Genomic DNA, 24,652 nt, shown 5'->3' on the forward strand with positions numbered 1-24,652 from the left:
TGAAGGTGAACAGATTCTGAAAGGAGGAATGTTCTTTGGAGCAAATACATGAGCTTTCATTTCAGGCTCTGGAAATTCATTTTGGCTGCTTCAAAGGCATATTTATTTCCCTGGTTTAGGGTGCTATTTTGGAAAGAGTAGGGGTAGGATAGTGAAATGTATTGAGTTCATTCTTATATTTTAATTTAGATGTGGGAGGTGCTAGTGGGTGAATGCAGTGGGTTTAATAATACCAGAAAAGCCCAAGGGCTGTGACTTCCCTTTTATTAGCATATGCCGATTTCCAACTTTTAGATGCAGTTTTTAAGACTCCCGGAGACTTCACAAGTGTGCCAGCTGCACAGATGTGAAAACAATATCACACACCAAAAAATGGCAGCTTACATATCTCAGAGCAAAAATAAAATCAGTCCAAGCATTGAATACAAATCCTCCCCCACTCAGTCCCCATGTCTCACCCAGATGTCCCCTCTCCTCTCTGGAGAAGTTATATGTCCCCTCCTGTGGGCAGGAGGAGGTACGTGTCCATTTCGTCTACGGGAGGACTCGGTGAGGTTACTTGTGTAGGAAGAACTCTGTTCTGGGGCTGCCTTTCCCCTGCCACTTCCTTGATCTCTGGGGCTCACGGACCGGCCTCTGGTGCCTGGCTGATGGGCACAGCTGGTGAAGACCACAGAGCAGCTGAGTGTGGGAGCAGGTGCAAGAGCAAACCCAGCAGGTGGGTTGACCGTAATGACAGGGTCAGTGACGCCGTCTCCCAGGTGTTTTCTGGCTGCTGATAACTGGGGTAGGTGAAAGAACACGGGAATTTGTTGTTGGAAAGGTTACACAGGAAGGAGGGAGAAAGGCTATGGCTGTGGGCACCTCCCCAGGACATGCAGTGAATGGGCGTTTCTTTCTTGGGTGGGCTCAGTGTGCCCAGTGGCTGTGGGCTCCCTGTTGGAGAGGAACTCGAAGTCCAGGTAAAGGGAGGTTTACAGGCTCTCCTCAACCTATGATGGGGTTCCGTCCTGAACAACTCATTGTTAGTCCAAAACGTAAGTCAAAAATGCATTTAATACACCAATAAATCTATCATAAAGTCTGAAAATTGTAAGTTGAACCCTCAAGCGGGTGACCGTCTGTATTTCACTGGAACTGTGGCAAGAAGACCCCAGAGACTGGCATTCTGGACATGGCTGCAGGTGAGAGGAGGGCTGCAGCCTGAGGGTCATGGTGGCATGAAAGGACCTGGGGATGTGAAATGCTGTCATTGAGGGCTGGAGCGCATACAGGAGGTTGATGAGGTGTGGCTGCAGGCTGAGTACTGTTGGCTGTGGAGAGGTGGGGGTTGAGAGCGTGGTCACAGGGCTCAGTGGTTACAAGGACACTTGATGCTACTGAGGGTGGCAAAGCCTCAGCAGGGCTGGCTATAAGCAAAGCAGGGCCCTGCAGTCACTTTCAGCTGTTGCACGGAGTGGCAGTGAGATGATGACAACTTCACCTATGTGGGAATCCTCGGAGGCCACCTGAGAAAGAATCACATGGATAAGAACTTGGATGGGGATGCAGAAGGCCCTGGAAAAGCTTACCACCTCGGTGACTCTAGGGAGAGCCTCCAAAAAAGTCTGCAAAAGAAGAAAATTCATCTCCTTTAAAGAGGCGATGTAATTGACCTTTGCACTGAAGTATGTGAGTTTCCCAAATCCGTGATTGTCCGAGGAAGAACTGAAATCCAGGTATGAAAACTACTCAGCTTCTTGGTTGAGGGGTGTCTGGCAGAAGGTTGGAGCTGTTCCAACTGGGCCCTGCTCCGGGAAGAGCAGCCTTGCAGAACTGGCCTCAACATGGCCCAGCTCATGTGAACTGGGTTTCCCCTGAGTGCCATTGACTGGCCCAAAGAAGACATCAGAGGGAAGCTTCCCAGGGAGACTGCTTTCCAATGCATCATTTCCAATCCAAGGCACTTCTGGGAAAAAACTCCCATTGTCCTGAACACTCAGTTCATCCAGGTATGCTAGGTCGTCCAGAATCCTGAGGGGTGGGTCCAGTTCTGCTCTCTTTCTGCCAAGTACACCAGGATCAGCCAGCACCCTTGGGAAAGAAATGTCAGTATTTGTAGTAAGTAGAAAATTTCTTCTTCAAAGTTTCCTAAGTGTTAGAAATAATAGTTTGCCTTAAAGACTTTCTTCAAAGCCTGCTTGCTTTTTGCTAATAACTCTTTGTTAAGCCCTATCCTATGTAGCTGTTAAACACGCTTATAGGCACGTAGTACATTCTGTGTCCTTGTACTTTAAACAAGATGTCTGTGCTGGACGTGCTCACAGGCCTGTCCCAGCTCGCAGTCTATGCCTCTTCCTTATTTGGACTTCCTTTTTGTTCTCCATTGCTTTTACCTGTTTAGAAACGTTTTAAGTTATTTGCCAATCAGGTTTCAGTTAAATTGTGAGGGTCTGGCGCCGACCAACGGAGATCAGACACAGCAGTAAGGACAACGCCAAATGCATAAAGGATAAATATGTCTGCTTTTCCTTCGTTTGTTGTACTCTCATGACAAGACAGCTGGCAAAGGTGCCCTTCCCACGGGAAGTAAAAATTGCCTTGCTAAGAAATCCTTTGTCTCAGTGCTGATTTCTCTTTGCACTGAGCGTGTTTCCAAAAGTATTGCTTAGGAAGTTTCCCCAACTCTCAAAGTTATCAAGCAGTCTCTTCTTTTGATTCGCCTGTCATTCTAAAGACTGGATTTTCATTTCTGCAGGAGGAAAGGTGGTGTGTGAGCACTTTGGTGGCCCGTCTCATAAAGTGAGATCTCCAGAGACCCCTGAGCACATCAGGCCTTCCAGATTAGTGGTACATCTGCTTCAGAGGGCTCAGGCACTTTTCCAGTCTTGCAGGAGTATTAACGCTCCCCATCCAATAACAGGAATGTCCATCACCAGCAAATATCTCTCTGAAGGCTGACTCCATAGTCTCTGGAATTTCCATGACAGCAACATGGTGAAGAAGGCTGTTGCTGAAATAATCCATTCGACAGGATTGAAATCAAAGGACATGAGCAGGCCAGGCACAGAGTTCTATGAAAAATATCAAAAGATCCCTGGATTCAGTGACGGATGAAAACCACCAGGAAAAAGGTCTCCCAGCTATGATGGGACTCAGCCCTGGAGCCCCAGCCCTGCAAAAAGGTATCTCCTTCAAGATGACCCGCAATCCCTGCTTCTATGGCACAGAGATTGTGGAAGAAGACTCTGCCTTGTGTGAGAAACTACTTTTGAGAAGTCACTCCTGGCGATGTTCAGACCAGGGACGGGAGGACTCCCTGAGGAGGATGAAGACTGCTTCCTTTTCTGAAGGGCTGTTTGGGGACAGGGGTGTCCACTTGCCCAGGGCCAGTGGGAATGTTCCAGGGAAGCTGCCCAGGGAAGTTTGGGCTGCAGAGAGAGGGAATGAGTTCACCATCACTGGGAATAGCCAGTGGGCAAGGAGATTACAGAGAAGGTTCTTGAGGAGCCAGGCTAGACAGCTGCCATCTGCACTGAGTGGTGGCCAAGGGGTTCTGCTGCCCACAGAGGACTGAGAGTTTGGGCTCTGGCCGCTCCCCACCCTGGGAAGGTGCCCACCATCCTCCAGGCCAAGTGAAGGGGTGGATGCCTGCCGGAGAGGCAGCACACCTCAGAAGGCTGAGCGGGAGGTGGGCATCCACATGTCCAGCAAGGCTTTCAGGCCCTGGTTACCCAGTGAAGACTCTGAGGCCTGATGAGAGGCACAGATCAAAAGTGAGGCAGAGCAGATGCCACAAATCATCTCCTAACTGTGATGGCCAGTTTTAGCTGTCAACCAGAGTGAGCCACAGGGTCCCCTGATGGCATACTGTTCCCAGGTGTGTCTCTGAGGGCGTTTCTTGATGACACTTGCATTTGGAATGGTGGACTCAACACAGCAGACCCCTCCCCAGTGAGGGCGGGCACCATCCAATCCATTGAGAGCCTGCGTGGACAAAAAGGCAGAAAAAGGAGGAAGTCCCCTGCATCTTCTTGCCTTACTGCTGGAGCAGAGACTTCTCCTCTCATCTCCTGCCTTTGCACTGGGATTTACATAATCAGTTCCCCTGGTTCTCAGGCCTTGGGACTTGGACTGAGTTACATCAGCAGCTTCCCTGGGTCTCCAGTTTGCAGGACCTGAGAACTCTCAGCCTCTGCAATTGCATGAGCCAATTCCCATCTATCTATCTATCTATCTATCTACCTACCTACCTACCTACCTACCTATCTACCTATCATCTCTTGTTGGTTCTTTTTCTTTGGAGAACAGACTAATACACTAATCTGTCTTTTCCCTCCAAGTGCAATTCCCTTTACAAAGCGTCTCTGCTAAACTGAAGTGAGAGGATCTCTCACACTACGGTGAGAAGTGGGCCTCTGACCCATAGCCTCCACCCAGGAAGAAACCGGGGCCGGGAAACACACCAGGCCGCCCTTAAGGAAGACAATGTGGTTTTGCTCCTTCTGTTACTGTCTGGATTGTTTTTGTTTTTGTTTTTTGTTTTGGGGTTTTGTTTGTTTGTTTGTTTGTTTGTTTGTTTGTTTTTGAGACGGAGTCTCCTTCTTTCGCCCAGGCTGGAGTGCAGTGTCACAATCGCGGCTCACTGCAGCCTCCCCTCCCGGGTTCAAGTGATTCTCCTGCCACAGCCGCCTGAGTAGCTGGGATTACAGGCGGGTGCCACCTTGCCTGGCTAATTTTTATATTTTTAGTAGAGATAGGGTTTCACCATGTTAGTCAGGCTGGTCTCGAATTCCTGACCTCATGATCTGCCTGCCTCGGCCTCCCAAAGTGCTGGAATTACAGGCGTGAGCCGCCGCGACCCGCCTGCTCCTTCAGTTACTCTCAGCACCGAATCCCACCCCCACAGACCTAATGATTTCCTGGCAAATCGTTTGAAACACCTGCTTTAATCTGCTGAAGTCAAACTTCACGGATAATATCATCAAACCTCTCAGAGAATTTAAAAATAAAACGTTCTATCTGTCATATAAATTAGAAGTAAAAGGTAACTTATAATAAAAGAATTCATCTCCATGTGGAATGTCTAGCCAAGACCTCACTAACCGACTGGAAGTCACTTTCACCACTTACAATGAGTGAAGGATGAATGTTTGCCCCTGTTTGACATCCTGAAATCAAGGCTAAGCATCGCCAAGGGGAAAAGACTCCCAAAGTGCTGAACAACTCTTGATAAACTCCCAAAGAAAACAAAACACAGTCTTCCCAGGGTGCCGGTTGCCAGTGCGGTCCTGAACCGTGCGTCCACGTGGCTGCAGATCGCAGCAGGAGGCCCGCCGCCGAGATCCTTGCGGAGGCGTCTGGAGGTCGCAGGGAACACTTGGAAGTCGTGGAGGGCGCGGAACGAGTCACTGTGCAGGACCACGGTCGCGGGAAGACAATCTGGGGCGCCCCAACGCTTCGCAGCCCCATCGGGTGGCTGGGGGACTCGGACTCCGCCCCGTCGCTCGTCGGCGCGTGCGCGCCGAACGGACCCGGCGCTTTCACAGGCGTACAAGACACCGAAGCCGCGGCGGCTCTGCACACACGCACGCCGGCAAGTATCCCCCAGGTCACCGAGTCAGTATGCCCGTGTCCCTTTTGGGGAACCCGGTTCTGACTTCCCCGGAATAAAGGGCGGCGCGCGCGCGCGCGCGGACGGAGCTGGGCAAACCCCTCGCCTGGCAAGTCGGCCCGGGGCGCGTTTTCCGTGCGGCCACAAGAGGGCGCTCCGAGACCAGGCTGGGGACACCTGCGGGCGCCGACTTCGCATGCTTGCAGATGCGCGCGTGTTGGAAGCAGGCTGGGAGTGCCAGAAAGCATTCATGTTCGGACTTGCACGGTGCTGGACTGTCTGATCTTTGACGGCACCGTCCAGTTCTCAAATATCCACTGTCAGTACTGAACGATTGTGTCAATCGCATTTCCAATCCTCCCAGACAATACAATGTTGACATATAAACAGCAGTGTTAACGTTCTTCCGGAAACTGATCAACGGGAACGGGTAAAACAATTGGCCAGTACTTGCCCACCCCATCCTCACCCACACCCACAGTTCTCTCTAGAATAATACTAACAAAAATAACAATGCAAGATAACGATTTTGGAGAACGTACCATGTGTCGTTGTTTTGAGTACTTTATACGGATGCTCTAGTTTTAGCTTCACCAGTAACAAACTCTATGAGGTGGGTACCGTGTGATAAACAGTATGGTGAGGACGCTGAGCCACAGAGAGCTTAGTAACTTGCCCAGCGTTGCATGGCTGGCAAGTAGCAGAACATAGAGAAGGTACAGCATTCAAAGCTTCCAGGAAGGAAGCCCCTCCTGCTGGAAGGAGCTTAACCATCCTTTACTGTAAGAAAGCAAGGCAGAGTGCACCCCTTCAAAAATGCTGCTGTTTCTTCAAAACTGCAAGATTCATGAGAGCACTAATGCTGATAATATTAAAAACATCGACAAGAAAGAAAAAATTATGAATTTTTTCTTTTTAGAGACGGAGTCTTGCACTGTCTCCCAGGCTAGAGTGCAACGGCACAATCTTGGCTCACTGCAACCTCCACCTCCCCGGTTCAAGCGATTCTCCTGCCTTACCCTCCTGAGTAGCTGGAATCACAGGCACACGCCACCATACCCGGCTAATTTTTTGTATTTTTAGTTGAGACAGGCTTTCACTATATTGGCCAGATTGGTCTCTAACTCCTGACCTCGTGATCTGCCTGCCTCAGTCTCCCAAAGTGCTGGGATTACAGGTGTGAGCCACCTCACCGGGTCACGAAATATTTTTATACATGATGTTTGTCGCTTGTTTCATTCATGAAATCATCCAGAGCAGACACCAGGTGGGTCTGAGGAGGCTAGCATTGCCCACTGCAGATTACACTGTGCGACCTAGCCCCGGACGGCGCCTGAGACAAAATCCCGCCCAAAATACTCAACCCTGCCATGCGCTGGAATCGCTGGGGGAGTTTTGAACAAGATGATATCTGGGTCACCCCAGTGTTAGGGAGGCAGGAGCCTAGAAGAGACAGAGTAAGATAATGTTAAAATCAGCTCCACCTTAAAACTAGCGGAGCACATTCCTTGCCAATATCCCACGGTCCTACGATGTTCTCAGCTAAGGAAGCAGCTCAGTATTGGCCTGCAAGGAAAACTTCTGCCGCCGCAAAAGCCCAGGTGTCCCAGGACCCATGAGGACTAACTCTGACCTTTCATCTTGCCCAGATTCCTACCTAAGGGGTTGAGAGAGTCATGCCCTACAAACCATACATTCTCTTTGGATGGGTTTTATCTGACCTATATATCATGGGTTGAGAGAGTCATGCCCTACAAACCATAAATTCTCTTTGGATGGGTTTTATCGTGACTTGTTTTTTAGTCTGATGCTGGCATAACATTAAGAGACAGGGAAAAACTATTTAACCCCAAATTATATTTCGTTGCCATGCCTGTTGTGAGGAAAACCCACATCCTATCGAGGGTCTCCTCACCCCTTTGTTTTCCTTCCTTTCTTTCCAGATCCAGGAGATAATCAAATAAGAGCCGGGCACCCTTTTAGGTCTGATAAGAAACATTTTACAAGCTGCTCTCTCTCTCTCTCTGAAGTCTGCTATGTGAGAGCTTCCTCTGCACAGTAAAACCTGGTCTCCACAATCCTTTATCTTAACCCGAACATTCCTTTTCCTTGATCCCAGGTCTTCAGACAAACTCAACCAATTGTCAACTGGAAAATGTTTAAATTTACCTATAGCCTGGAAGTCCCCCTTTGAATGGTCCCACCTTTCTGAACCAAGCCAATGTATTTCTCAAATGTATTTGATTGATGCCTCGCGGCTCCCTAAATAAAACCAAGCTGCATCCCGGCCACCTTGGGCACATGTTCTCAGGACCTCCTGAGGGCTGGGTCACCGGCCGTGGTCACTCATATGTGGCTCAGAATAAATCTCTTCAAATATTTTACAGAGTTTGATTCTTTTTGTCGACACCCATAGCCATATATGCTTTCAGGAAAATTATTGTTATGTTTGATGTACTTACATACTAAATGAACGGCAAGGATACTTTTCTTTATTTATTTTTTTTGAGGCAGAGTCTCACTCTGTCACCCAGGCAATGGTGTGATCTTGGCTCACGGCAACCTCCGCCTCCCAGGTTCAAGGGATTCTCCTGCCTCAGCCTCCCAAGTAGCTGGGATTACAGGCACATGCCACCACGTCCAGCTAATTTTTTTGTATTTTTTTATTAGAGATGGGGTTTTGCTGTGTTAGCCAGGATGGTTTCGATCTCCTGACCTCGTGATCCACCCGCCTCGGCCTTGCAAGGGGTAGTTTTCTTTTTTTCTTTTTTCTCAGTTTCATAGGATTCCAGGAATAGTTTTCTTTAACCAACAAAATAATGAATTTTGTCAAGCTGTCAGCCCATCCACATGTAGTCACAACTGAGTTTTAGACTTTCATAGAGAAGGCCCCTATATAAGAAAAGCTAAAAACAAAGATGGTGCATTCCTCCACTTGCCTTGTGAGGATGCCCTGCCCTTTAAGGGAGTAGCTTTCAATAAAATATCTCTTCTCACTGCACTCAGCGACCGACCTTGAATTCCTTCCTGCGTGAAATCCAAGAACCCTCTTTCGGGGGCTGGATCAAGACTGTTTCTGATCACACCACCACCACCTGCTAATTGAATCAGAATCTCAAAAAATGGGTCCCAGGCACCAGCGTTTTTGTAACGGTTTTGAAAACCCTCCCCAGGTGACTGAAAGGTTCAACCAACGTTGAGAGCCAACCTCCCTGCTATATAGAGGAGGAAACCGAGGCTCAGAAAGGAGCTGTAATTTACCAAAGGCTGAAGAATGCCAAGAAAACAGGTGGGGGGGCAGCACATGTGGATTTCCAATTCGGAACCCATGGGAAACTTTCCTGCGGGGCCAGACGAGACACATCAGCAGGAGACAGGGCATGAGGCACCTGGGAAGCAGGCCACACTGCCCGCTGCCCCTTCACCGGCCTCGCCGCAGCCTGTGCTGGCTGTTGGCCATGCTCTTTCCCCAACACCATTTGGCACATAGGTTATGATGTCGTAATTTAATGCAGTGTTATGTTTTGAGGGAGAAATTTAATTGAGAGAAATGTCTGCTTGATTATCTTACCCCTTTATCGCTGCCAGGGGACAGAATGTGTCTGTGGCTCGTGGCCAGGCATTCAGGCGATGGGGATTTCCGAGGCTCCTGCTATGTGCTAAGATGTGGGTCACTTTCCCAGAAAAGGTTGTCACATCCAGGTGGAAGCCAGCAGCCCAAGGCCAAGATCCCCAGCCTTGGAAGGGTCCAGGCAAAGTTATTCTTAGGCCAAATGAATTTGGGAGTCTGTTGCTTTGGTGAATGTGCTGATCCACCTTCCATCACCTTAGAATGTCCTTGATTTGGGCCAGGCGCAGTGGCTAACACCTGTAATCCCAGCACTTTGGGAGGCTAAGGCAGGTGGATCACGAGGTCAAGAGATCGAGACCATCCTGGTCAACTTGGTGAAACCCCGTCTCTACTAAAAATACAAAAACTTAGCTGGGCATGGTGGCGCGTGCCTGTAATCCCAGCTACTCGGGAGGCTGAGGCAGGAGAATTGCCTGAACCCAGGAGGCGGAGGTTGCGGTGAGCCAAGATCGCGCCATTGCACTCCAGCCTGGGTAACAAGAGCGAAACTCCGTCTCAAAAAAAAAAAGAATGTTATTGATTTGAGCCTCAGGAAGCCTTTAAAAAAAAAAAAAAAAGTCCCACAAGCCAAGCTCAGTGGTGTATGCCTATAGTCCCAGCGACTCAGGAGGCTGGGGTGGGAGGATCACTAGAAGCCAGGAGTTCAAGGCCAGCCTGGCCGACATCATGAGACCCCTGTCTCTAAGAAATAAAGGCCAGGTGAGGGTGCCTCATGCCTGTAATCCCAACACTTTGGGAGGCCAAGGTGGGTGAATCACAAGGTCAGGAGTTCAAGACCAGCTGTCCAACATGATGAAACTATTCTTGTACTAAAACCACAAGAATTAGCCAGGTATGGTGGCAGGCGCCTGTAATCCCAGCTACTCAGGAGGCTGAGGCAGGAGAATCGCTTGAACCTGGGAGCTGGAGGTTGCAGTGAGCCGAGATTGTACCATTGCACTCCAGCCTGGGCAACAGAGCAAGACTTTGTCTCGAAAAGAAAGAAAGAAAGAAAATGCCCCATGGGAAATGAGGAAGACAGTGTGCTTCCTAGTCTAATGCAGGCACGTCTCACCTTTCTTTCCCCAAACCTGCCCCTGCCCCTGCTTCCTGGCCTCACTGTCCCCCAGCCACCCAGAAGAAAAACCTGAGACTCAACCCAGGTGCCCCACCCCACATCTCCCAACCCCACCCCCTCAACTCCCACACCAAACCCTTCCTTAGGCCTGCCAGCTCGCTCTGAGGGGGCTGTGCCAGGGGCACCTGGAGGTTCCCCGATGCCCACACTTGGCAAAATCCCTTTGTCATTTTTGCAGGCTTGTTGGTGTAGAACAATATCTATGGCATTTTCACTTGCATTTCTGTAATTCACACTTAGGTCTTTCAGTTCCTCTGCATATGTCTGTGCTGTTGCGTTGCTGAAGCTTTTTCATTCTCTTTCCTTGGCATCCCTTGCCCTCCAGGCTATCATCTCAAACCAGGCCACAGCCCTCACTGTTCCCTGCCTTGCTCTCCCAGGATTTCACTGGGCCAGCCGCCTGAAGCACAGGCGAGAGCGTGTCCCTCCTCTGCCCCTCCTTCAATAATGGCCTAGGGCCTCCTTCATAAGCATGCACATTCCACAGTCTGCCCAGGGCTCTGCAGAATCAGCTCCACCTGGGCTTCCAGCCTGACCTCTTCCTCCTCATACCCGCTCCACAGCCCTGACCCCTCCTCCTTGCTTGGCCCATCCCTTAGCTCAGGCTTTTCTTGCTCTACAAGTTCCCTTCTCTACCTGGAGCCTGCCTTAAGGCCCAAGATCCAATGTAGCCTTTCACACAGCAGGTGCATTCCGCAGCTTCGCCCCCTCTCAACTCCCCAGCACTGGCCTGCCCTGACCTCTTTCTGCCTTGTGTTTTCATCCCATGTGGCCGATCTCTCCCAGAGGCCAGGAACTCCTGGGAGCCTACTGTACATCCGGTTCCCCTCTCCCGCCCTGCCCAATCCTTTCTTCCAGGCCAGCCCACAATACAGCTGGAACCCAGGTAGAGGGCTATGCAGTGGGTCAGCCTGGGATATAGAGCATCTGGGAACAGGAGGGGAGAAGTGGCTAAAGGGAGGCAGAGGCTGAAAGCCTGAGCGTTGGCAGACTCCTCGGCCCTGAGGACTGATGGGGAGGAACGAGTAGAGAAGACGCCCAGCTCCTGGGCTGGTCAATGCGGGGGTGGGGGAGTTGGGAACAGAACCTGGTTAGATTTGTCTGTGGCCAACAGGAGAACTCGGGTCTCTGAGCAGGGGCTATCAGCCTGGGGCTGAAAAGAGCTGAGTCTAAGAGGAGAGCTGGGCTCATTGTGGTAGAAGAGGCATCCACACAGGGGCGCATGCCACGCTGCCCAGGACGTGGGAGGACAACGAACCCTGAGATGAAGCTGTAGGAGGCAGCCCAGGAGGGTTGCAGAGGTGGCCGAGCTGGGTAAGAGGGCAGTGTCTTCAAAACCAAGCAAGAGCACGGGCGCAGTGGCTCACGCCTATAATTCCAGCCCTTTGGGAGGCCAAAGCGGGTGAATCACCTGAGGTCAGGAGTTAGAGACCAGCCTGGCCAACAAGGTGAAACCCTGTCTCTACTAAAAACATAAAAATTAGCCTGGCGTGGTGGCATGTGCCTGTTATCTCAGCTACTTGGGAGGCTGAGGCAGGAGAACTGTTTGAGCCTGGGAGGCTGAGCTTGCAGTGAGCTGAGATCACGCCATTGCACTCCAGCCTGAGCGACAAGAGCGAAACACCACCTAAAAAAAAAACAAAACCAAGGGAAAACGACTGCAGTGAGTGAGCAGCTTGTACTCAGATGCTGCGAGCATGAGGCTGCCGCCCGGCCCAGCTGCTGCCACTACACCTCAAACCTTCACTTTAGGAGCAGCCAGCGTGTGCAGTGAGCAGACAAAGCCATCTCCCCTCTGGCGGCTCTGTCACGAAGCCCAGCGTCTGGGGTTTCCCTTCCCGAGGCTTCGTTTCATCTCAGTTTCTCCTGAGCGAAGCGTGGAGGTGGGTGCTGAGCACAGGGTCTCCACACACCCGCACAGCCCTGCGCCTATGCTTTCGGGTCACCTCTGCTTCTACCTTTTCTTCTCTATACCAGTTTACAACGCAATTCCAGGGAGATAAAGTGAAACAGACGCTGGGCAGTGAAAGGCAGTGACCCCCACTTCGCATCACTGGGATGCAGTGAACGGGCCTCAGGGTGTAGACCAGAGCGGATGGGTGTTAAATAATGGGGAAGCGTCAGGGCTGAGCATATTTTATTCTCCAGTCTGTGGTGCAGCTTTCCAGGGTGCTTTAAAGATGAAGATGGGCTTGTTAGCCTCACACTCTGGGCAAAGCCATGCAGGAAGAGGAGGAGGAGGAGGAGACCGTGGCTAGTGGAGCAGACCAGACTCCACTCCCTCCCCTCAGGGATGTAACCCTGTGCCCTGCACTTGAGAAGCCAAGACTTCAGAGACTCTGCTACTCTCTGCCCCACCCGCCACCTGGTCAGGCCCCAGAGGCCACCTGCCCCAGCTCCTGTATGCCCTGCTCCTAGGGCCCCACTGCCCGAGCCTCAATAGACACCGTGACCCGCAGAGAGCCGCAGCTCGACCTCAGGTCCCACTCCCGACTAGCATTGTACGGCAGTCCTGGGGATCCCTGCTGAGGAGACAGCTGGACGTTCAGCCAGCGACACCAGGCCTGGTCACAGGCGAGCACCACGGTGCCCTCGGGGTTGCTGTAGGTGCACTGGCTGCGGGCTGCCCTTTCCTGCACAGCCAGGTCCCAGCTGCCCCCTGCCTTTCTGTCGTCCAGCCAGGTGACCTGGAAACCCAAGTGGTCTCGGGTGACAGGACACACCAGCTGCTCCTCGTTCAAGGCGGGCACCACCTGGCCTCTGAGGTAGGCAGGGCCGGCGCAGTAGGCCTGGATGTTCAGAAGCTGATCGGTAAACTGCTGCAGCCAGTTGAAGAGGTAGGCCAGGTGGCAGTCACACTGCCAGGGGTTGCCGTGCAGGGCCAGGTTGAACAGGTTGTAGTTGGCATCGAAGATGCCCTCCGGAAGCGTGCTCAGCTGATTCTTGGACAGGCTGAGCAGCTCCAGCTTGGACAGGTTCTGGAAGACGGCTGGGTGCAGGGCCGTCAGGTTGTTGCTGCCCAGGTAGAGCTTGACCAGCTCCTGAAGGTCCCTGAAGATGCCAGCTGGGAGGTGGGCAATGGCGTTGTGTGAGAGCACGAGGGAACTCAGGTTGGACAGGTGGGCAAAGGCACCCTCAGCGACAGTCTCCAGCTGGTTATGGGACAGAGACAGGCCGACCAGGCGAGGGGTGTGGGCGAAGAGGCCGGCAGGCAGGACTCGAAGCATGTTCCCCTGCAGGCTCAGAAAGGCCAGATTGCCCAGGGAAGAGAAGATAGGGAGTGGCAGGTGCGTGATGGTGTTATGCTGCAGCCACAGCTTCTCCAGGCGGAAGAGCTGAGAGAACACCTCTAGGGGCAGCTCTGAGATCTTGTTGCCGTCCAGGAAAAGCTCCTGCAGGCTGCCCAGTTTGCCAAACACGCCCTGGGGGAGGCCAGAGAGTGCGTTGTTGCTCAGCTTCAGGCTCTGCAGGCTGGTGAGTGGGTGGAACAGCTCCTCGGGGAGCTGGGCCAGGCGGTTCTGGGCCAGGTTGAGCGTCTTCAGATGGGTCAGAGGCTGGAAGAGCCTCCTGGGCAGCGCCTGGAGCCAGTTCCCCTGCAGGTGGAGGGACTCCAGGGCAAGCATGTGCTGGAAGAGACCCTCGGGCAGAGCCTCCAGCATGTTGAAGTTGAGGGTGAACTTGCGCAGCGAGGTCAGGTTGGAGAAGATGTTGGCGCTGAGGTTGGAGAAGCTGCTGCCTGTGATCTCCAGGTCCTCCAGCTTGGGCAGCCCCCCAAAGGCATCTGGCCAAAAGTGGCGGAGCTGAGTGTTGAGGAAGACCACCTTGGACAGGTTGGGGTTGCTTCCAAAGGCTCTGGTTTCCACCATGGTGAACAAGGTCTCCACAAACACGATGTCTGTGGCGTGTGGCGGGATGTCCAGTGGGATGGTGGCCAGGTCGTCTGAGCAGAACACCTCCTGGACGAAACAGTCACAACCCATGGGGCAGAGCTGGGCGGGCCTGGCCAGGAGCAGAAGGGAGGCCCAGTGCAGCCAGGCTCCTGGGAGCATCTTCTGGACTCAAGGAGGGAAAGAAAACACGAAGGAAAACTTTGTCATCACACAGCGCAGTGAGCAGAGCACTGGACAGCGAGCTCGAACATGTGGAGCAACCAAGACCCAGGGCTTTGGGGCTTTCTGTGTTCTTTCCAGATCGGGGACAGACGTGGAAAGGAGACAAAATGGCACAGAAGAGAGGTAGAAAAGGAGAGCGCAGGCACTGCGGAATTTTTAAAGATAATATACAGCATATGGACAGATTATTCCTGAGTTGGAAGTTCCTAAACCATAACTCTTCCTGAGTTTCCAAATGATGCGGAGATCCTGGCACCTGCACTTTCTACAGTTGGTGGAGGGGGAGTGCAGCCACCGGGATGAGGTGGGGTACCCAAAACTGCCGCTGAAATGTCCTCCTCCTGGCCACTTTTGCCTACTCTTCCACAGGAGGGCTTAAGCAGCCTTCCAGCATCATGTGAACAGAAGGACTCCAGATGTGAGGATTCTACAGACCAGTAGATTTCTTTAAAACTAGGGAGGGGAGGGCCGGGCGCGGTGGTTCACGCCTGTAATCCCAGCACTTTGGGAGGCCGAGGCAGGTGGATCACCTGAGGTTGGGAGTTCAAGACCAGCCTGACCAACATGGTGAAACCCCATCTATACTAAAAATACAAAATGAGCGGGCGTGGTGGAGCATGCCTATAATCCCAGCTACTTGAAAGGCTGCGGCAGGTGAATCACGAGCCCAGGAGGTGGGGGTTGCGGTGAGCCAAGATCACGCCATTTCACTCCAGCCCAGGCAACAAGAGCGAAACTCCATTTCAAAAAAAAAAAAAAAAAACTAGGGAGGGAAAACAAGCTTTTAATTTGCTCAATATTAATCTTTTTAAAACTGCTAGCATCTACCCACAGGTCACAAATTGGCGATGCACCTTACAAATATGTTTTGTTTATTCCTCAGTGACCTTTTTCCTATAAGAATCAGTAGCCAACATGTAAAAACTGGAAAACATCACAGTAAAAGTCCTGGTTTCAGAATGATCTGGGGACAGTGGGCCCTCATTTCCACATGGCAAGACCAGCTGGGAATTTGTGGCCCCTGCCCTGTCAGAGCGCTCCAGGCTGCCACTGTTCCCACTCACAGCACTTATTCACACAGCTTGGAGTGGTCCTGATTCCATGAGTTCAAATCTTAGGTCCATCACTATCTAGCCATGTGACCTTGGGCTCGATACTTCATCCATTCGTGTTTGTCTCCTTATCTGTACAATGGGGATTATAATAGTCCCTACCTCGTGAGGGTAATTCTTAAGGATTAAGTGAGTATACACAGGTAACAGTTTTACATCAGGATCCGGCATAGAGTGAGAAATCAACCAACCACATTAACCACTGTTAAAGGTTGCAAGCCACCATCATTACAGAAACCGTTATTTCAACACCAAAAAAAAAAGTTAAAAACAAAATGCTCTTTAGATGGAATACACTTGAATTTACCAAAATTTTAAAAAGGAAGAAGCACTCTCACAACATAATCCTAATTTTTCTTAATTAACCTCTTTTCAGTAAAAGGTTTCCGTCGGATACCCGAAACGCGTTCCGCAGGTGCAGAATCTGGGTGCCCAGCACTCTTCGATGGCTGTCTCTCTGCTGCCCTCTGCTGATGCCTCGTCCACCTCGCAATTCAGCTTCTGGCTGAAGGTCTCCCATTAAACTCAGGGCTCAGGGAAGCCCCCTTTACTCTCCCACTCAGTCACTCAGTGACTCTCAGTCCTTCCGGGAATGTTCTGCCTCATCATTAGAGAAGGGACAACTTCTCCCTGAGAAAATGCAGAGCTCCCTTTCGGCTGCTCTGAGGCACGCATCGCTAAGTGAGCTAGGGGAGGTGTAATACCCCGGGCCTGGGATTACAATCTGACTCCTGCAATCAATCACCTCCTCCAGGAAAAGGAAAACATCCCTGCCACTTAGGACATGTGAGGGAAAGGAACACGCCTCAGGCAAATGTATCCTTAGACCCCAGCTACAGAGTTAGCATGAGTCTGGGAACAGAGAGAAAGCAGTGCACCTGGCTGAAAAGGCATGGGGGAGCGCTTGTTCCCCAACACATGCACAGCTGCCACCTGCACCTGGGTTGCCCCTGAGGCACCTACACAAAAGCCCGGGGGTCCTGAAAGAAGCCGCCCCGACCCTAGGAAGGAGGACCTGTCTTCACCTTCGCACTCAGCTTAGGCACCAGAATGATGGGTTCTCGTGGCAGTCTTTTCTGAGTACTCATCTCCCTGTGCCCGGAGCAGTGGTGACTTCCTGTGGGCTCAGGCAGGTTGTGTGGAATGGAGCTCTCCAAGGCTGGAAGAGCAGCTTGGGAGGCACAGCCGCCCCCGCTGGGATGGGCAAACCCAGGTGCCAAAGCTGCCTCGATTCCTCCTGAGAGTAAGAGGGGAGCAATTCTGTTTAATTTTATCATGTTTTTGAGACAGAGCTTCACTCTGTTACCCAGGAGGCTGGAGTGCAGTGGCAGGATCATAGCTCACTGCCGCCTCAGTCTCCTGGTCTCCTGGGTGTAGGTGATCTTCCTGCCTCAGCCTCCAGAATAGCTGGGACTATAGGCGTATACCCCCGTGCCCGGCAAACCCTTATTTTTAACATGCTACCATGTGATCATTGTGCAGTTCCCCCTTCCTTGCCAGCCCCTTTGATCATTGTTTCTCAAAGGTCATTTCCAGAAAGTACTCCCTGGGAATGATGGGCTGGACAACGCTGGGGGCGTGTGGGTCCCGAGACCATCTGGCCAGCCTCCCCACAGGGAGAGTGAGGCAGACCCAGGGTGCTGGCAGCAGGGCTTGGCTTGTGGAGCCCACATGTGGTTTTGTTCATCACTCCTGCCAGGAAAACGGGACCAAAGCCAGAGGTGCACCATGGAAAGCTCAAGTTGGGCAGTGTGTGTCTCTCTGCTGAGCAACCCCAGCTCTTCCTGGCTTCCCTTGGGCTGTGTCTCTAACTTTTAATCCATTGTCATTTGGAAAGAGTGTGCTTTATTTCTGACAAAGGAAGGAGCTCTGGAATTCAAGCCTTGAATCAAAACCATGGTGCTGGTGGCAGAGAAAGTCAAGTGTAGGCAAGTCAGCTAAGGCTCGGAGATGCAGGCAGAGGGAGAGACATCTCTCTGAAGTGGGGGTTTAACTGAGGAGTCAGTTCCCACCTGCCAGTTCCCAAAGCTCCCACACATATGTCTTCATCCTCAGGGCAAATCTCCAAGTGCCCAGGACAGGGAGACTGGGGCTCCCAGAGCTATAGTCTGGGCTGGCCCAAGGGCACACAAAACGAAGACCAGTCCTAACAGCACAGGCTCTGCAGGGTGCTTGCCCTGACACCACCAGGCTCTGTCCCAGGGCAGTGGAGTGGGTGGGGTGGGCAGGCCTGCTCCTTGTATCTGCAGGCACCAGGGAGAACACCGTCTACCTGAAGCTCCGCCCACTGTCTATTCACTTCTCTTCCCCCGCCCCCACTCTCCTGCACCATCAGTAGAGATCCCCCACACAGCTGCCCCTGGACACCCCACAGGCCTAAGGATGTGTATTCTGGGGCATGGTCAGCCTAGGGAAGATGGACCCCGGGAGGCAGCCCATGCAGGCTGAGGTCCTGGGTACCCAAAGCGTGGTTTCAAATGGGGGCGCAGCCTCCAGATGGGCATGTGCCCTTGGTACCCCTTGGGGTTGGTGTCATGGGGGGAGGAGGATGAGAACAGGGCTCTCTAAGGTTCAGGGAAAGACCCCTCTCACCTGGGTTACTGGGGTGGGGGGTGGGGAGGCAGGGATGGTTCTCACAGCGAAGGCACAGAATGCTGACAGTTTCCAGACGGTGCACTCCCAGCCCAAGCCCCATCCCCACCTCATTCTGGAGTGGCTACAAGTCAGACAGTCTGGGTTCATGTCCTAACCCCACTCCAGCTTAGTTCTGTGTCCTCAACTGCATCGCATAACCTCTCTGTGTTTCGCTTTCCTCCCCTTCAAAACAATGAGCACAGCACCACCCTCCTGGTGTGGGTGCTGTGAGGAGTGATGAGAAAATGCATGGAATGCTCCGACCTCGGGACCCGGCACACAGCACGTGACCTGCAACGCTAGTGACCCTGATGCTCCCAGTTCAACAAGGCCCCAGCTCTGTGCTGAAGCAGTCAGAGCTTCGCTAGGGAGAAACCCATGCAATCACCCAGCCACCCCACTGTGAGCCAACGAGAGGATCTCCACGGCACTCCTTCTGGCTCTTTTCCTCCAGCTAAGGGAAAGTGTCACTGTCTGGTCCTTGGTTTAGGGGAGCACAGATTCTCAGGGCTTTGGCCGGGAGGCTCTGGACTTGGGCTCCTTCCCCAGCCTGCCCTCAAGTAAGCAGGTCACTGGGGCCCCCTGGAGAAGGAAGGCTCCCCGCCCCCAGGGACTGTGGAGGCTGGCCCTGAGGACCACAGCGGGGCAGCAGCCAGAGGCTTTCTGCTCCTCATCTGGGAAGAAGACCAGCAAATGCCCACAAAAATGTTCCACGCTTTGGGCAAGCCAAGGAAGTCTGGCTTTTTAAATGGGTCTTTTTCGGGGTAAGGAGGGGTTGACTGGGTGCAAATGAACTCCTTCCTCTCCTCAATTGCTCTTGGGAGAGTACATTTCTGTGCATGCCTCAAGCCGGTCTGTCATGTACCACAGAGCTAAGCCTCACATCTTGCACAGGGTTCTGGGGCCAAAACTTGGCCCCAGACACCCAGGGCTACCTGAGCCTGGCTATGTGGAGGTCTGCCTCACCAACAGGGCTGGATTTGGCCAGTTGCACTCCAGCTCAGCTGGAAGCACAAAGAGGGGCTTCCAAGACCCGTCCAGAGTCCCTGGCTACCTCATCTGGTCCTCTAAGAAGACCTCCTGCTCCCCAGACCTGGTCCCCTCTCTTTTCAACCCAGCAAGGTAAGTCTAGTGGCTGAGGGGGGTTAGGCTTGCTTGGGCTGGGTGCCAGCCTCTGCTCCTGCCCTGGCCAGTCCACCCCATCCACTGCCCAGTTGTGTCCCAGGGAGTAAAGCCACCTCCCAGAGTCCCAGCCTCTGCATCTGTACACCATGATAACAATCATCATCATCATAGCTGAATTACAGCCTTATTAGGGCTAGTGTGGCTCCTAATGAGCTAACAGGCGTTGGGCCACAGCAGAAAAACAGAAACAACACAAATGCCCAGCATGAGGGATAGGCGACATGAATTATGCTATGCAGATATAATGGAAATCCTCTCGGCTGTCTTTCAAATTATATTAGAGGCCAGGTTCAGTGGCTCATGTCTGTAATCCCAGCGCTTTGGGAGGCGGAGGCAGGAGGATCGCTTGAGACCAGGAGTTTGAGATCAGCCTGGGCAACATGATAACATCTCATCTCTACAGAAAATTAAAATTAGCTGAGCATGGTGGTGCATGCTTGTAGTCTCGGCTACTCGAGAGGCTGAGGCAGGAGGATTGCTTGAGCCTGGGAGGTCGAGGCTGCAGTGAGCAGTGAGTGGCTGTGCTACCACACTCCAGCCTAGGTGACAGAGGGAGATCTTGTCTCAAAAATAAAAACAAAGATTTTAAACAAAAAAAAAACTTATTATAGATGTGTATTTATTGACAAGATGTTTGCAATATCTTTTTTCTTTTTTTTTTTTTGAGGCAGTCTCTCTCTATCACCCAGGCTGGAGTGCAGTGGCGTGACCTCGGCTCACTGCAACCTCCGCCTCCCAGGTTTAAGCAATTCTCTGCCTCAGCTTCCTGGGTAGTTGGGACTACAAGCATGTGCCACCATGCCCAACTAATTTTTGTATTTTAGTAGAGATGGGGTTTCACCATGTTGACCAGGCTGGTCCCGAACTCCTGACCTCAGGTGATCTGCCCACCTTGGCGTCCCAAAGTGCTAAAATTACAGGCATGAGCCTCCACAGCCTGCCTGTTTGCAGTATTTTAAATGAAATAGATGAAATCCCAGAATGCTACTTTTCCATTTTTAAGGTATATTTGTGCACAAAAATTGTAATAGAAGCTTATGCATAAAATATTTGCCATGGGGCTGGGTGTAGTGGCTCATGCCTGTAATCCCAGCACTGTGGGAGGTCGAGGCAGGCAGATCACCTGAGGTCAGGAGTTCAAAACCAGCCTGGCCAACATGGTGAAACCCCGTCTCTACCAAAAATACACATTAGCTGGGTGTGGTGGTGGGCACCTGTAATCCCAGATACTCAGGAGGCTGAGGTAGGAGAGTTGCTTGAACCCAGGAGGTGGAGGTTGCAGGGAGCCAAGGTCAGGCCACTGCACTCCAGACTGGGCAACAAAAATGAAACTCCATCTCAAAAAAAAAAAAAAAAAAAAAATATATATATATATATATTTGTGGTGGTTACCTCTGAAAAATCAAATTGTGGATTATTTTAATTTTTTCCTTCTGCTTAAAAATATATGTTCTAGGCCGGGCACGGTGGCTCACGCCTGTAATCCCAGTGCTTTGGGAGGCCAAAGTGGGCAGATCATGAGGTCAAGAGATCAAGACCATCCTAGCCAACATGGTGAAACCCCATCTCTATTAAAAATACAAAAATTAGCTGGGTGTGGTGGCGGGTGCCTGTAGTCCCAGCTAATCGGAAGGTTAGGGCAGGAGAATCGCTTGAACCTGGGAGGCGGAGGTTGTGTGCCATAGCTGACCCAGAGTTAGAACCTAAGCAATGCCATCTTAAACCCTGCACCCTGCAACCAAGAAAAACAGTTTTTCCAAAAATAAGTTGGAACTGCTGCCCTGTTTCCTTTGTGATAACTGCTGACATTGGCTTCTGTGAAAAAGGGCTAGCATGCTCTGCATAACGCTGATTGCAAAAAAAGAACCCCGTGCCCCACCAGGATGTGGGTTTTCTGCTTAAATCCCTTGCTCCCCCTGAGCTCGGGGCCACAGGTTGGAGAGACACTAGTGCTCCGTGGTCGCGGGCAATAAATGACCCTCTGAATTGGCTTACTTTTGTCTCAGTGGTGATTCTGTACTCGCTCAGTTACAACATTTGCGGTGAGCTGAGATTGTGCCACTGCACTCCAGCCTGGTGACAGAGAGCAAGACTCTCAAAAAAAAAAAAAAAGTATGTTCTACATTTTTAGGTAAGAAACATATCACTTTTGCTGTAAGGCTGAAACCTATTTTATTCTAAATATTGAGATAAACATGAAAAATGCAAAGCGCAGTTCCACACACATAGTAGGTGCTTATGTGACTCTTTCCTTCCAGGCAGTGATGTTGCAAAGGCCCAAGGGAGCTTGTCTGTCAGCTGTGTGAGTGTTCTGGAAGAGAAGGCAGCTGACAGGTTGCACTAAGAGGCGGTCATGAACTGGGCACTATGCCACTCTCCCGATTTATACCCACCCTCCCAGGCCAGCAAAAGTCACACCCCATGAAACCTTCCTTGACTATCTCTTTTTTTTTGCTTTTTCTTTTTGAGACAGTTTCCCTCTTGTCACCCAGGCTGGAGAGCAGTGGTGCAATCTCGGCTCACTGCAGCCTCCACCTCCCAGGCTCAGGTGATTCTCTTGCCTCAGCCTCCTGAGTAACTGGGATTACAGGTACTCGCCACCACAGCTGGCTAATTTTTGTATTTTTAGTAGACAGGGTTTCACTGTGTTGGCCAGGCTGGTCTCAAACTCCGGACCTCAGGTGATCTCCAAAGTGCTGGGATTACCAGCAGGAGCCACCACATCCAGCCCTTTCCTGGGTCCTCGGATCCCTCTTGTACTGTGTTGAATGCTTGGGCTCTTCCACTCTGTTTTCTAGTTGGGTGCACCCAACCCATCTGAGCCTGGGCTCTGTAGGTGGGTGTAGTTCAGGGTCATTTTGCAACCTTCAGAACTAGACTACAGGGTCTGGTTTTCAAAAAACTAGAAAACAGAGCCATCTCTGTGAGTGGCTCTGCACCCCGGCACCTGGCTCAGGGCTAGGCACTGAGAAGGCAGCCAGGCCCTGCATGGTGAATTGAAGGGAATGTGTTCCGGGCCTTCAGTGACTTTGCATCTCAGACCTCACTCTCATCCTGCTTAGTAGCAGCGGAAAGCACTTTCGCTCCGCCAGTGACACAAGCTGGGATCAGATTCAGAGGCATCACTTACTTACTAGCCATGAGGGCTTGGGCAAATCACTCCAACTCTCTAAGCCTCAGTTTTTCCTTCCTTAATTAACAGGTCTGCCCTTAGGGTTACCATTAGCACTCCATTGGATGATAAATATGCTAAATAAGGTAGTAAATATAAAACCCTGAACCCAGTGCCTGGCAAATACTGAACTTTCCCTAAAAGGCGGCTCCCTGCAGGTTTATGTGACCGTAAATTTGATCACATGAGCCAGCAGCTTCTGGGAAGGAAACGAGGAGCCACTCATCTTTGTGCCTGAGCTGGGTGCGGAGGTGTGCGCTTGTAATCCCAGCTACTCAGCAGGCTGAGTGGGAGGATCACTTGAAGCCGGGAGTTCAAGACCAACCTGAGCAACATAACAAGACCCCATCTCAAAAATACAACAATAATTATATTAATAAATAATTGATAATATTTAGTATTAACATAGTATTAATAGTTAATATGATTTACTATTAAGCCAAGATGACCCGTATAAACTAGGCAGCACCAGGCCGACCCAGACATCTGGTCGCCCTGCTTATCCTCTACTCACTACGAGCTCCCTGCAGGCAGAGACCCAGTGGTCTTCATCTCACAACCACCAGCCCCGCACCCCACCCCCTATCTTCCTCCTGCCTCTTCCCAGCGGAACCCTGGCCGAGAACCGTGGGGACTTCTCCTCCCAGGGCAGGGCCCCCCAGGAACTGCAGCCTGTCCGGAGCTGCGGAATGCTCTGAAACCGCGGAGATCGCAATTCGGCTCCCGCCCCCACGTCCCTGCAGATGCAGGAGCCCTTTAGAGACCCCAGGAGCCTACCGTGAGAGCTGAGCAGGTGGCGCCGGGCTGCCAGGTCTTCCTGCGGAGCAAAGGGGAGTCTGGTGTGGCCTGTGGTCAGCTCAATCCAGCCCCCCACGCTGATCAAAGTTCCAGGCAGTGGCTCCTCCCCTCACGTGGCCCGAACGTCCTGGGATGTCACTGGGGTCACAGGTCGGGAGAGAGGGCCTCGGCAAGGCCTCTGAAGATTGCAAAATGACCCTGAACTACACCCACCTACAGAGCCCAGGCGTGGCCAAAATCCCCCCCGAGGTTGCCCCTTCACACACACACCACACCCACACACACATGCACTCACCACACACACAGCATACACCCTCACTCACACATATACTTACCCACTCACACACACCACACCCACACACACATGCACTCACCACACACACAGCATACACCCTCACTCACACATATACATACCCACTCACACACACCACACCCACACACACATGCACTCACCACACACACAGCATACACCCTCACTCACACATATACATACCCACTCACACACACCACACCCACACACGCGCACTCACCACACACACAGCATACACCCTCACTCACACATATACATACCCACTCACACACACCACACCCACACACACATGCACTCACCACACATACAGCATACACCCTCACTCACACATATACATACCCACTCACACACACCACACACACACACACATGCACTCACCACACACACAGCATACACCCTCACTCACACATATACATACCCACTCACACACACCACACCCACACACACATGCACTCACCACACACACAGCATACACCCTCACTCACACATATACATACTCACACACACCACACCCACACACACATGCACTCACCACACATACAGCATACACCCTCACTCACACATATACATACCCACTCACACACACCACACCCACACACACATGCACTCACCACACACACAGCATACACCCTCACTCACACATATACATACCCACTCACACACACCACACCCACACACACATGCACTCACCACACACACAGCATACACCCTCACTCACACATATACATACCCACTCACACACACCACACCCACACACGCGCACTCACCACACACACAGCATACACTCTCCTTCAGGACTCCAAGGCTAGAAATTCCACAGTCTGCTGAGGTGCTGAGGACTGAGATGGGGTCCTCGCTCACACCCCCGCCCCGGGAGCGGAGGCAGAGGGACTGGGGGCCTGCCTTCAGCCTCGGGCCCCTGCTCGGCTCTCAGCGACAGGAGACATTCCAAGAGGGCTGCGATTTGTAGTTTTGTCTTTTTTGTTTG

At 51.8% G+C, this 24,652-nt stretch overlaps 2 protein-coding genes across 5 annotated transcripts; both read right to left on the minus strand.

The window, feature by feature from the left end:
• Positions 1-247: 247 nt before the first annotated feature.
• On the minus strand, positions 248-6,389 carry LOC128929707 (uncharacterized). Its single transcript, XM_054245495.2, has 2 exons — positions 5,113-6,389; positions 248-3,966 (listed from the first exon to the last, which is right to left on the minus strand). Exons 1-2 carry the CDS (start codon positions 5,839-5,841, stop codon positions 3,787-3,789), a joined length of 909 nt encoding a protein of 302 aa, XP_054101470.2. The 5' UTR covers positions 5,842-6,389; the 3' UTR covers positions 248-3,786.
• Positions 6,390-12,461: 6,072 nt separating this feature from the next.
• CPN2 (carboxypeptidase N subunit 2) lies at positions 12,462-23,420 on the minus strand. Of its 4 annotated transcripts, XM_035274898.3 has the most exons (3): positions 23,334-23,420; positions 16,591-16,802; positions 12,462-14,390 (listed from the first exon to the last, which is right to left on the minus strand). In XM_035274898.3, the coding sequence occupies exons 2-3, from the start codon at positions 16,651-16,653 to the stop codon at positions 12,756-12,758; spliced, it is 1,698 nt and encodes a 565-aa protein (XP_035130789.3). In that variant the 5' UTR covers positions 16,654-16,802; positions 23,334-23,420; the 3' UTR covers positions 12,462-12,755. The 4 variants fall into 4 exon arrangements, with proteins under 4 accessions (XP_035130789.3, XP_035130792.3, XP_078206652.1 ...); XM_035274901.3 differs by lacking the exon at positions 16,591-16,802; XM_078350526.1 differs by lacking the exon at positions 16,591-16,802 and having other exon boundaries at positions 12,462-14,393.
• Positions 23,421-24,652: the final 1,232 nt, after the last annotated feature.

Source organism: Callithrix jacchus, chromosome 15, assembly GCF_049354715.1.
Source record: "Callithrix jacchus isolate 240 chromosome 15, calJac240_pri, whole genome shotgun sequence".
Lineage (NCBI taxonomy): Eukaryota > Metazoa > Chordata > Mammalia > Primates > Cebidae > Callithrix > Callithrix jacchus.

Bases quoted from the DNA above. Each gene is read 5' to 3' on its own strand.
- LOC128929707 (XM_054245495.2), bottom strand. From the start codon at position 5,841: ATGCTTTCTGGCACTCCCAGCCTGCTTCCAACACGCGCGCATCTGCAA. The intron at 3,967-5,112 runs GTAAGTGGTGAA...TTGTCCACGCAG, and splicing joins ACATTCATCCTTCACTCATT to GCTCTCAATGGATTGGATGG.
- CPN2 (XM_035274898.3), bottom strand. From the start codon at position 16,653: ATGAGTACTCAGAAAAGACTGCCACGAGAACCCATCATTCTGGTGCCT. The intron at 14,391-16,590 runs GTGAAGACAGGT...TGAGTCCAGAAG, and splicing joins TGCCTAAGCTGAGTGCGAAG to ATGCTCCCAGGAGCCTGGCT.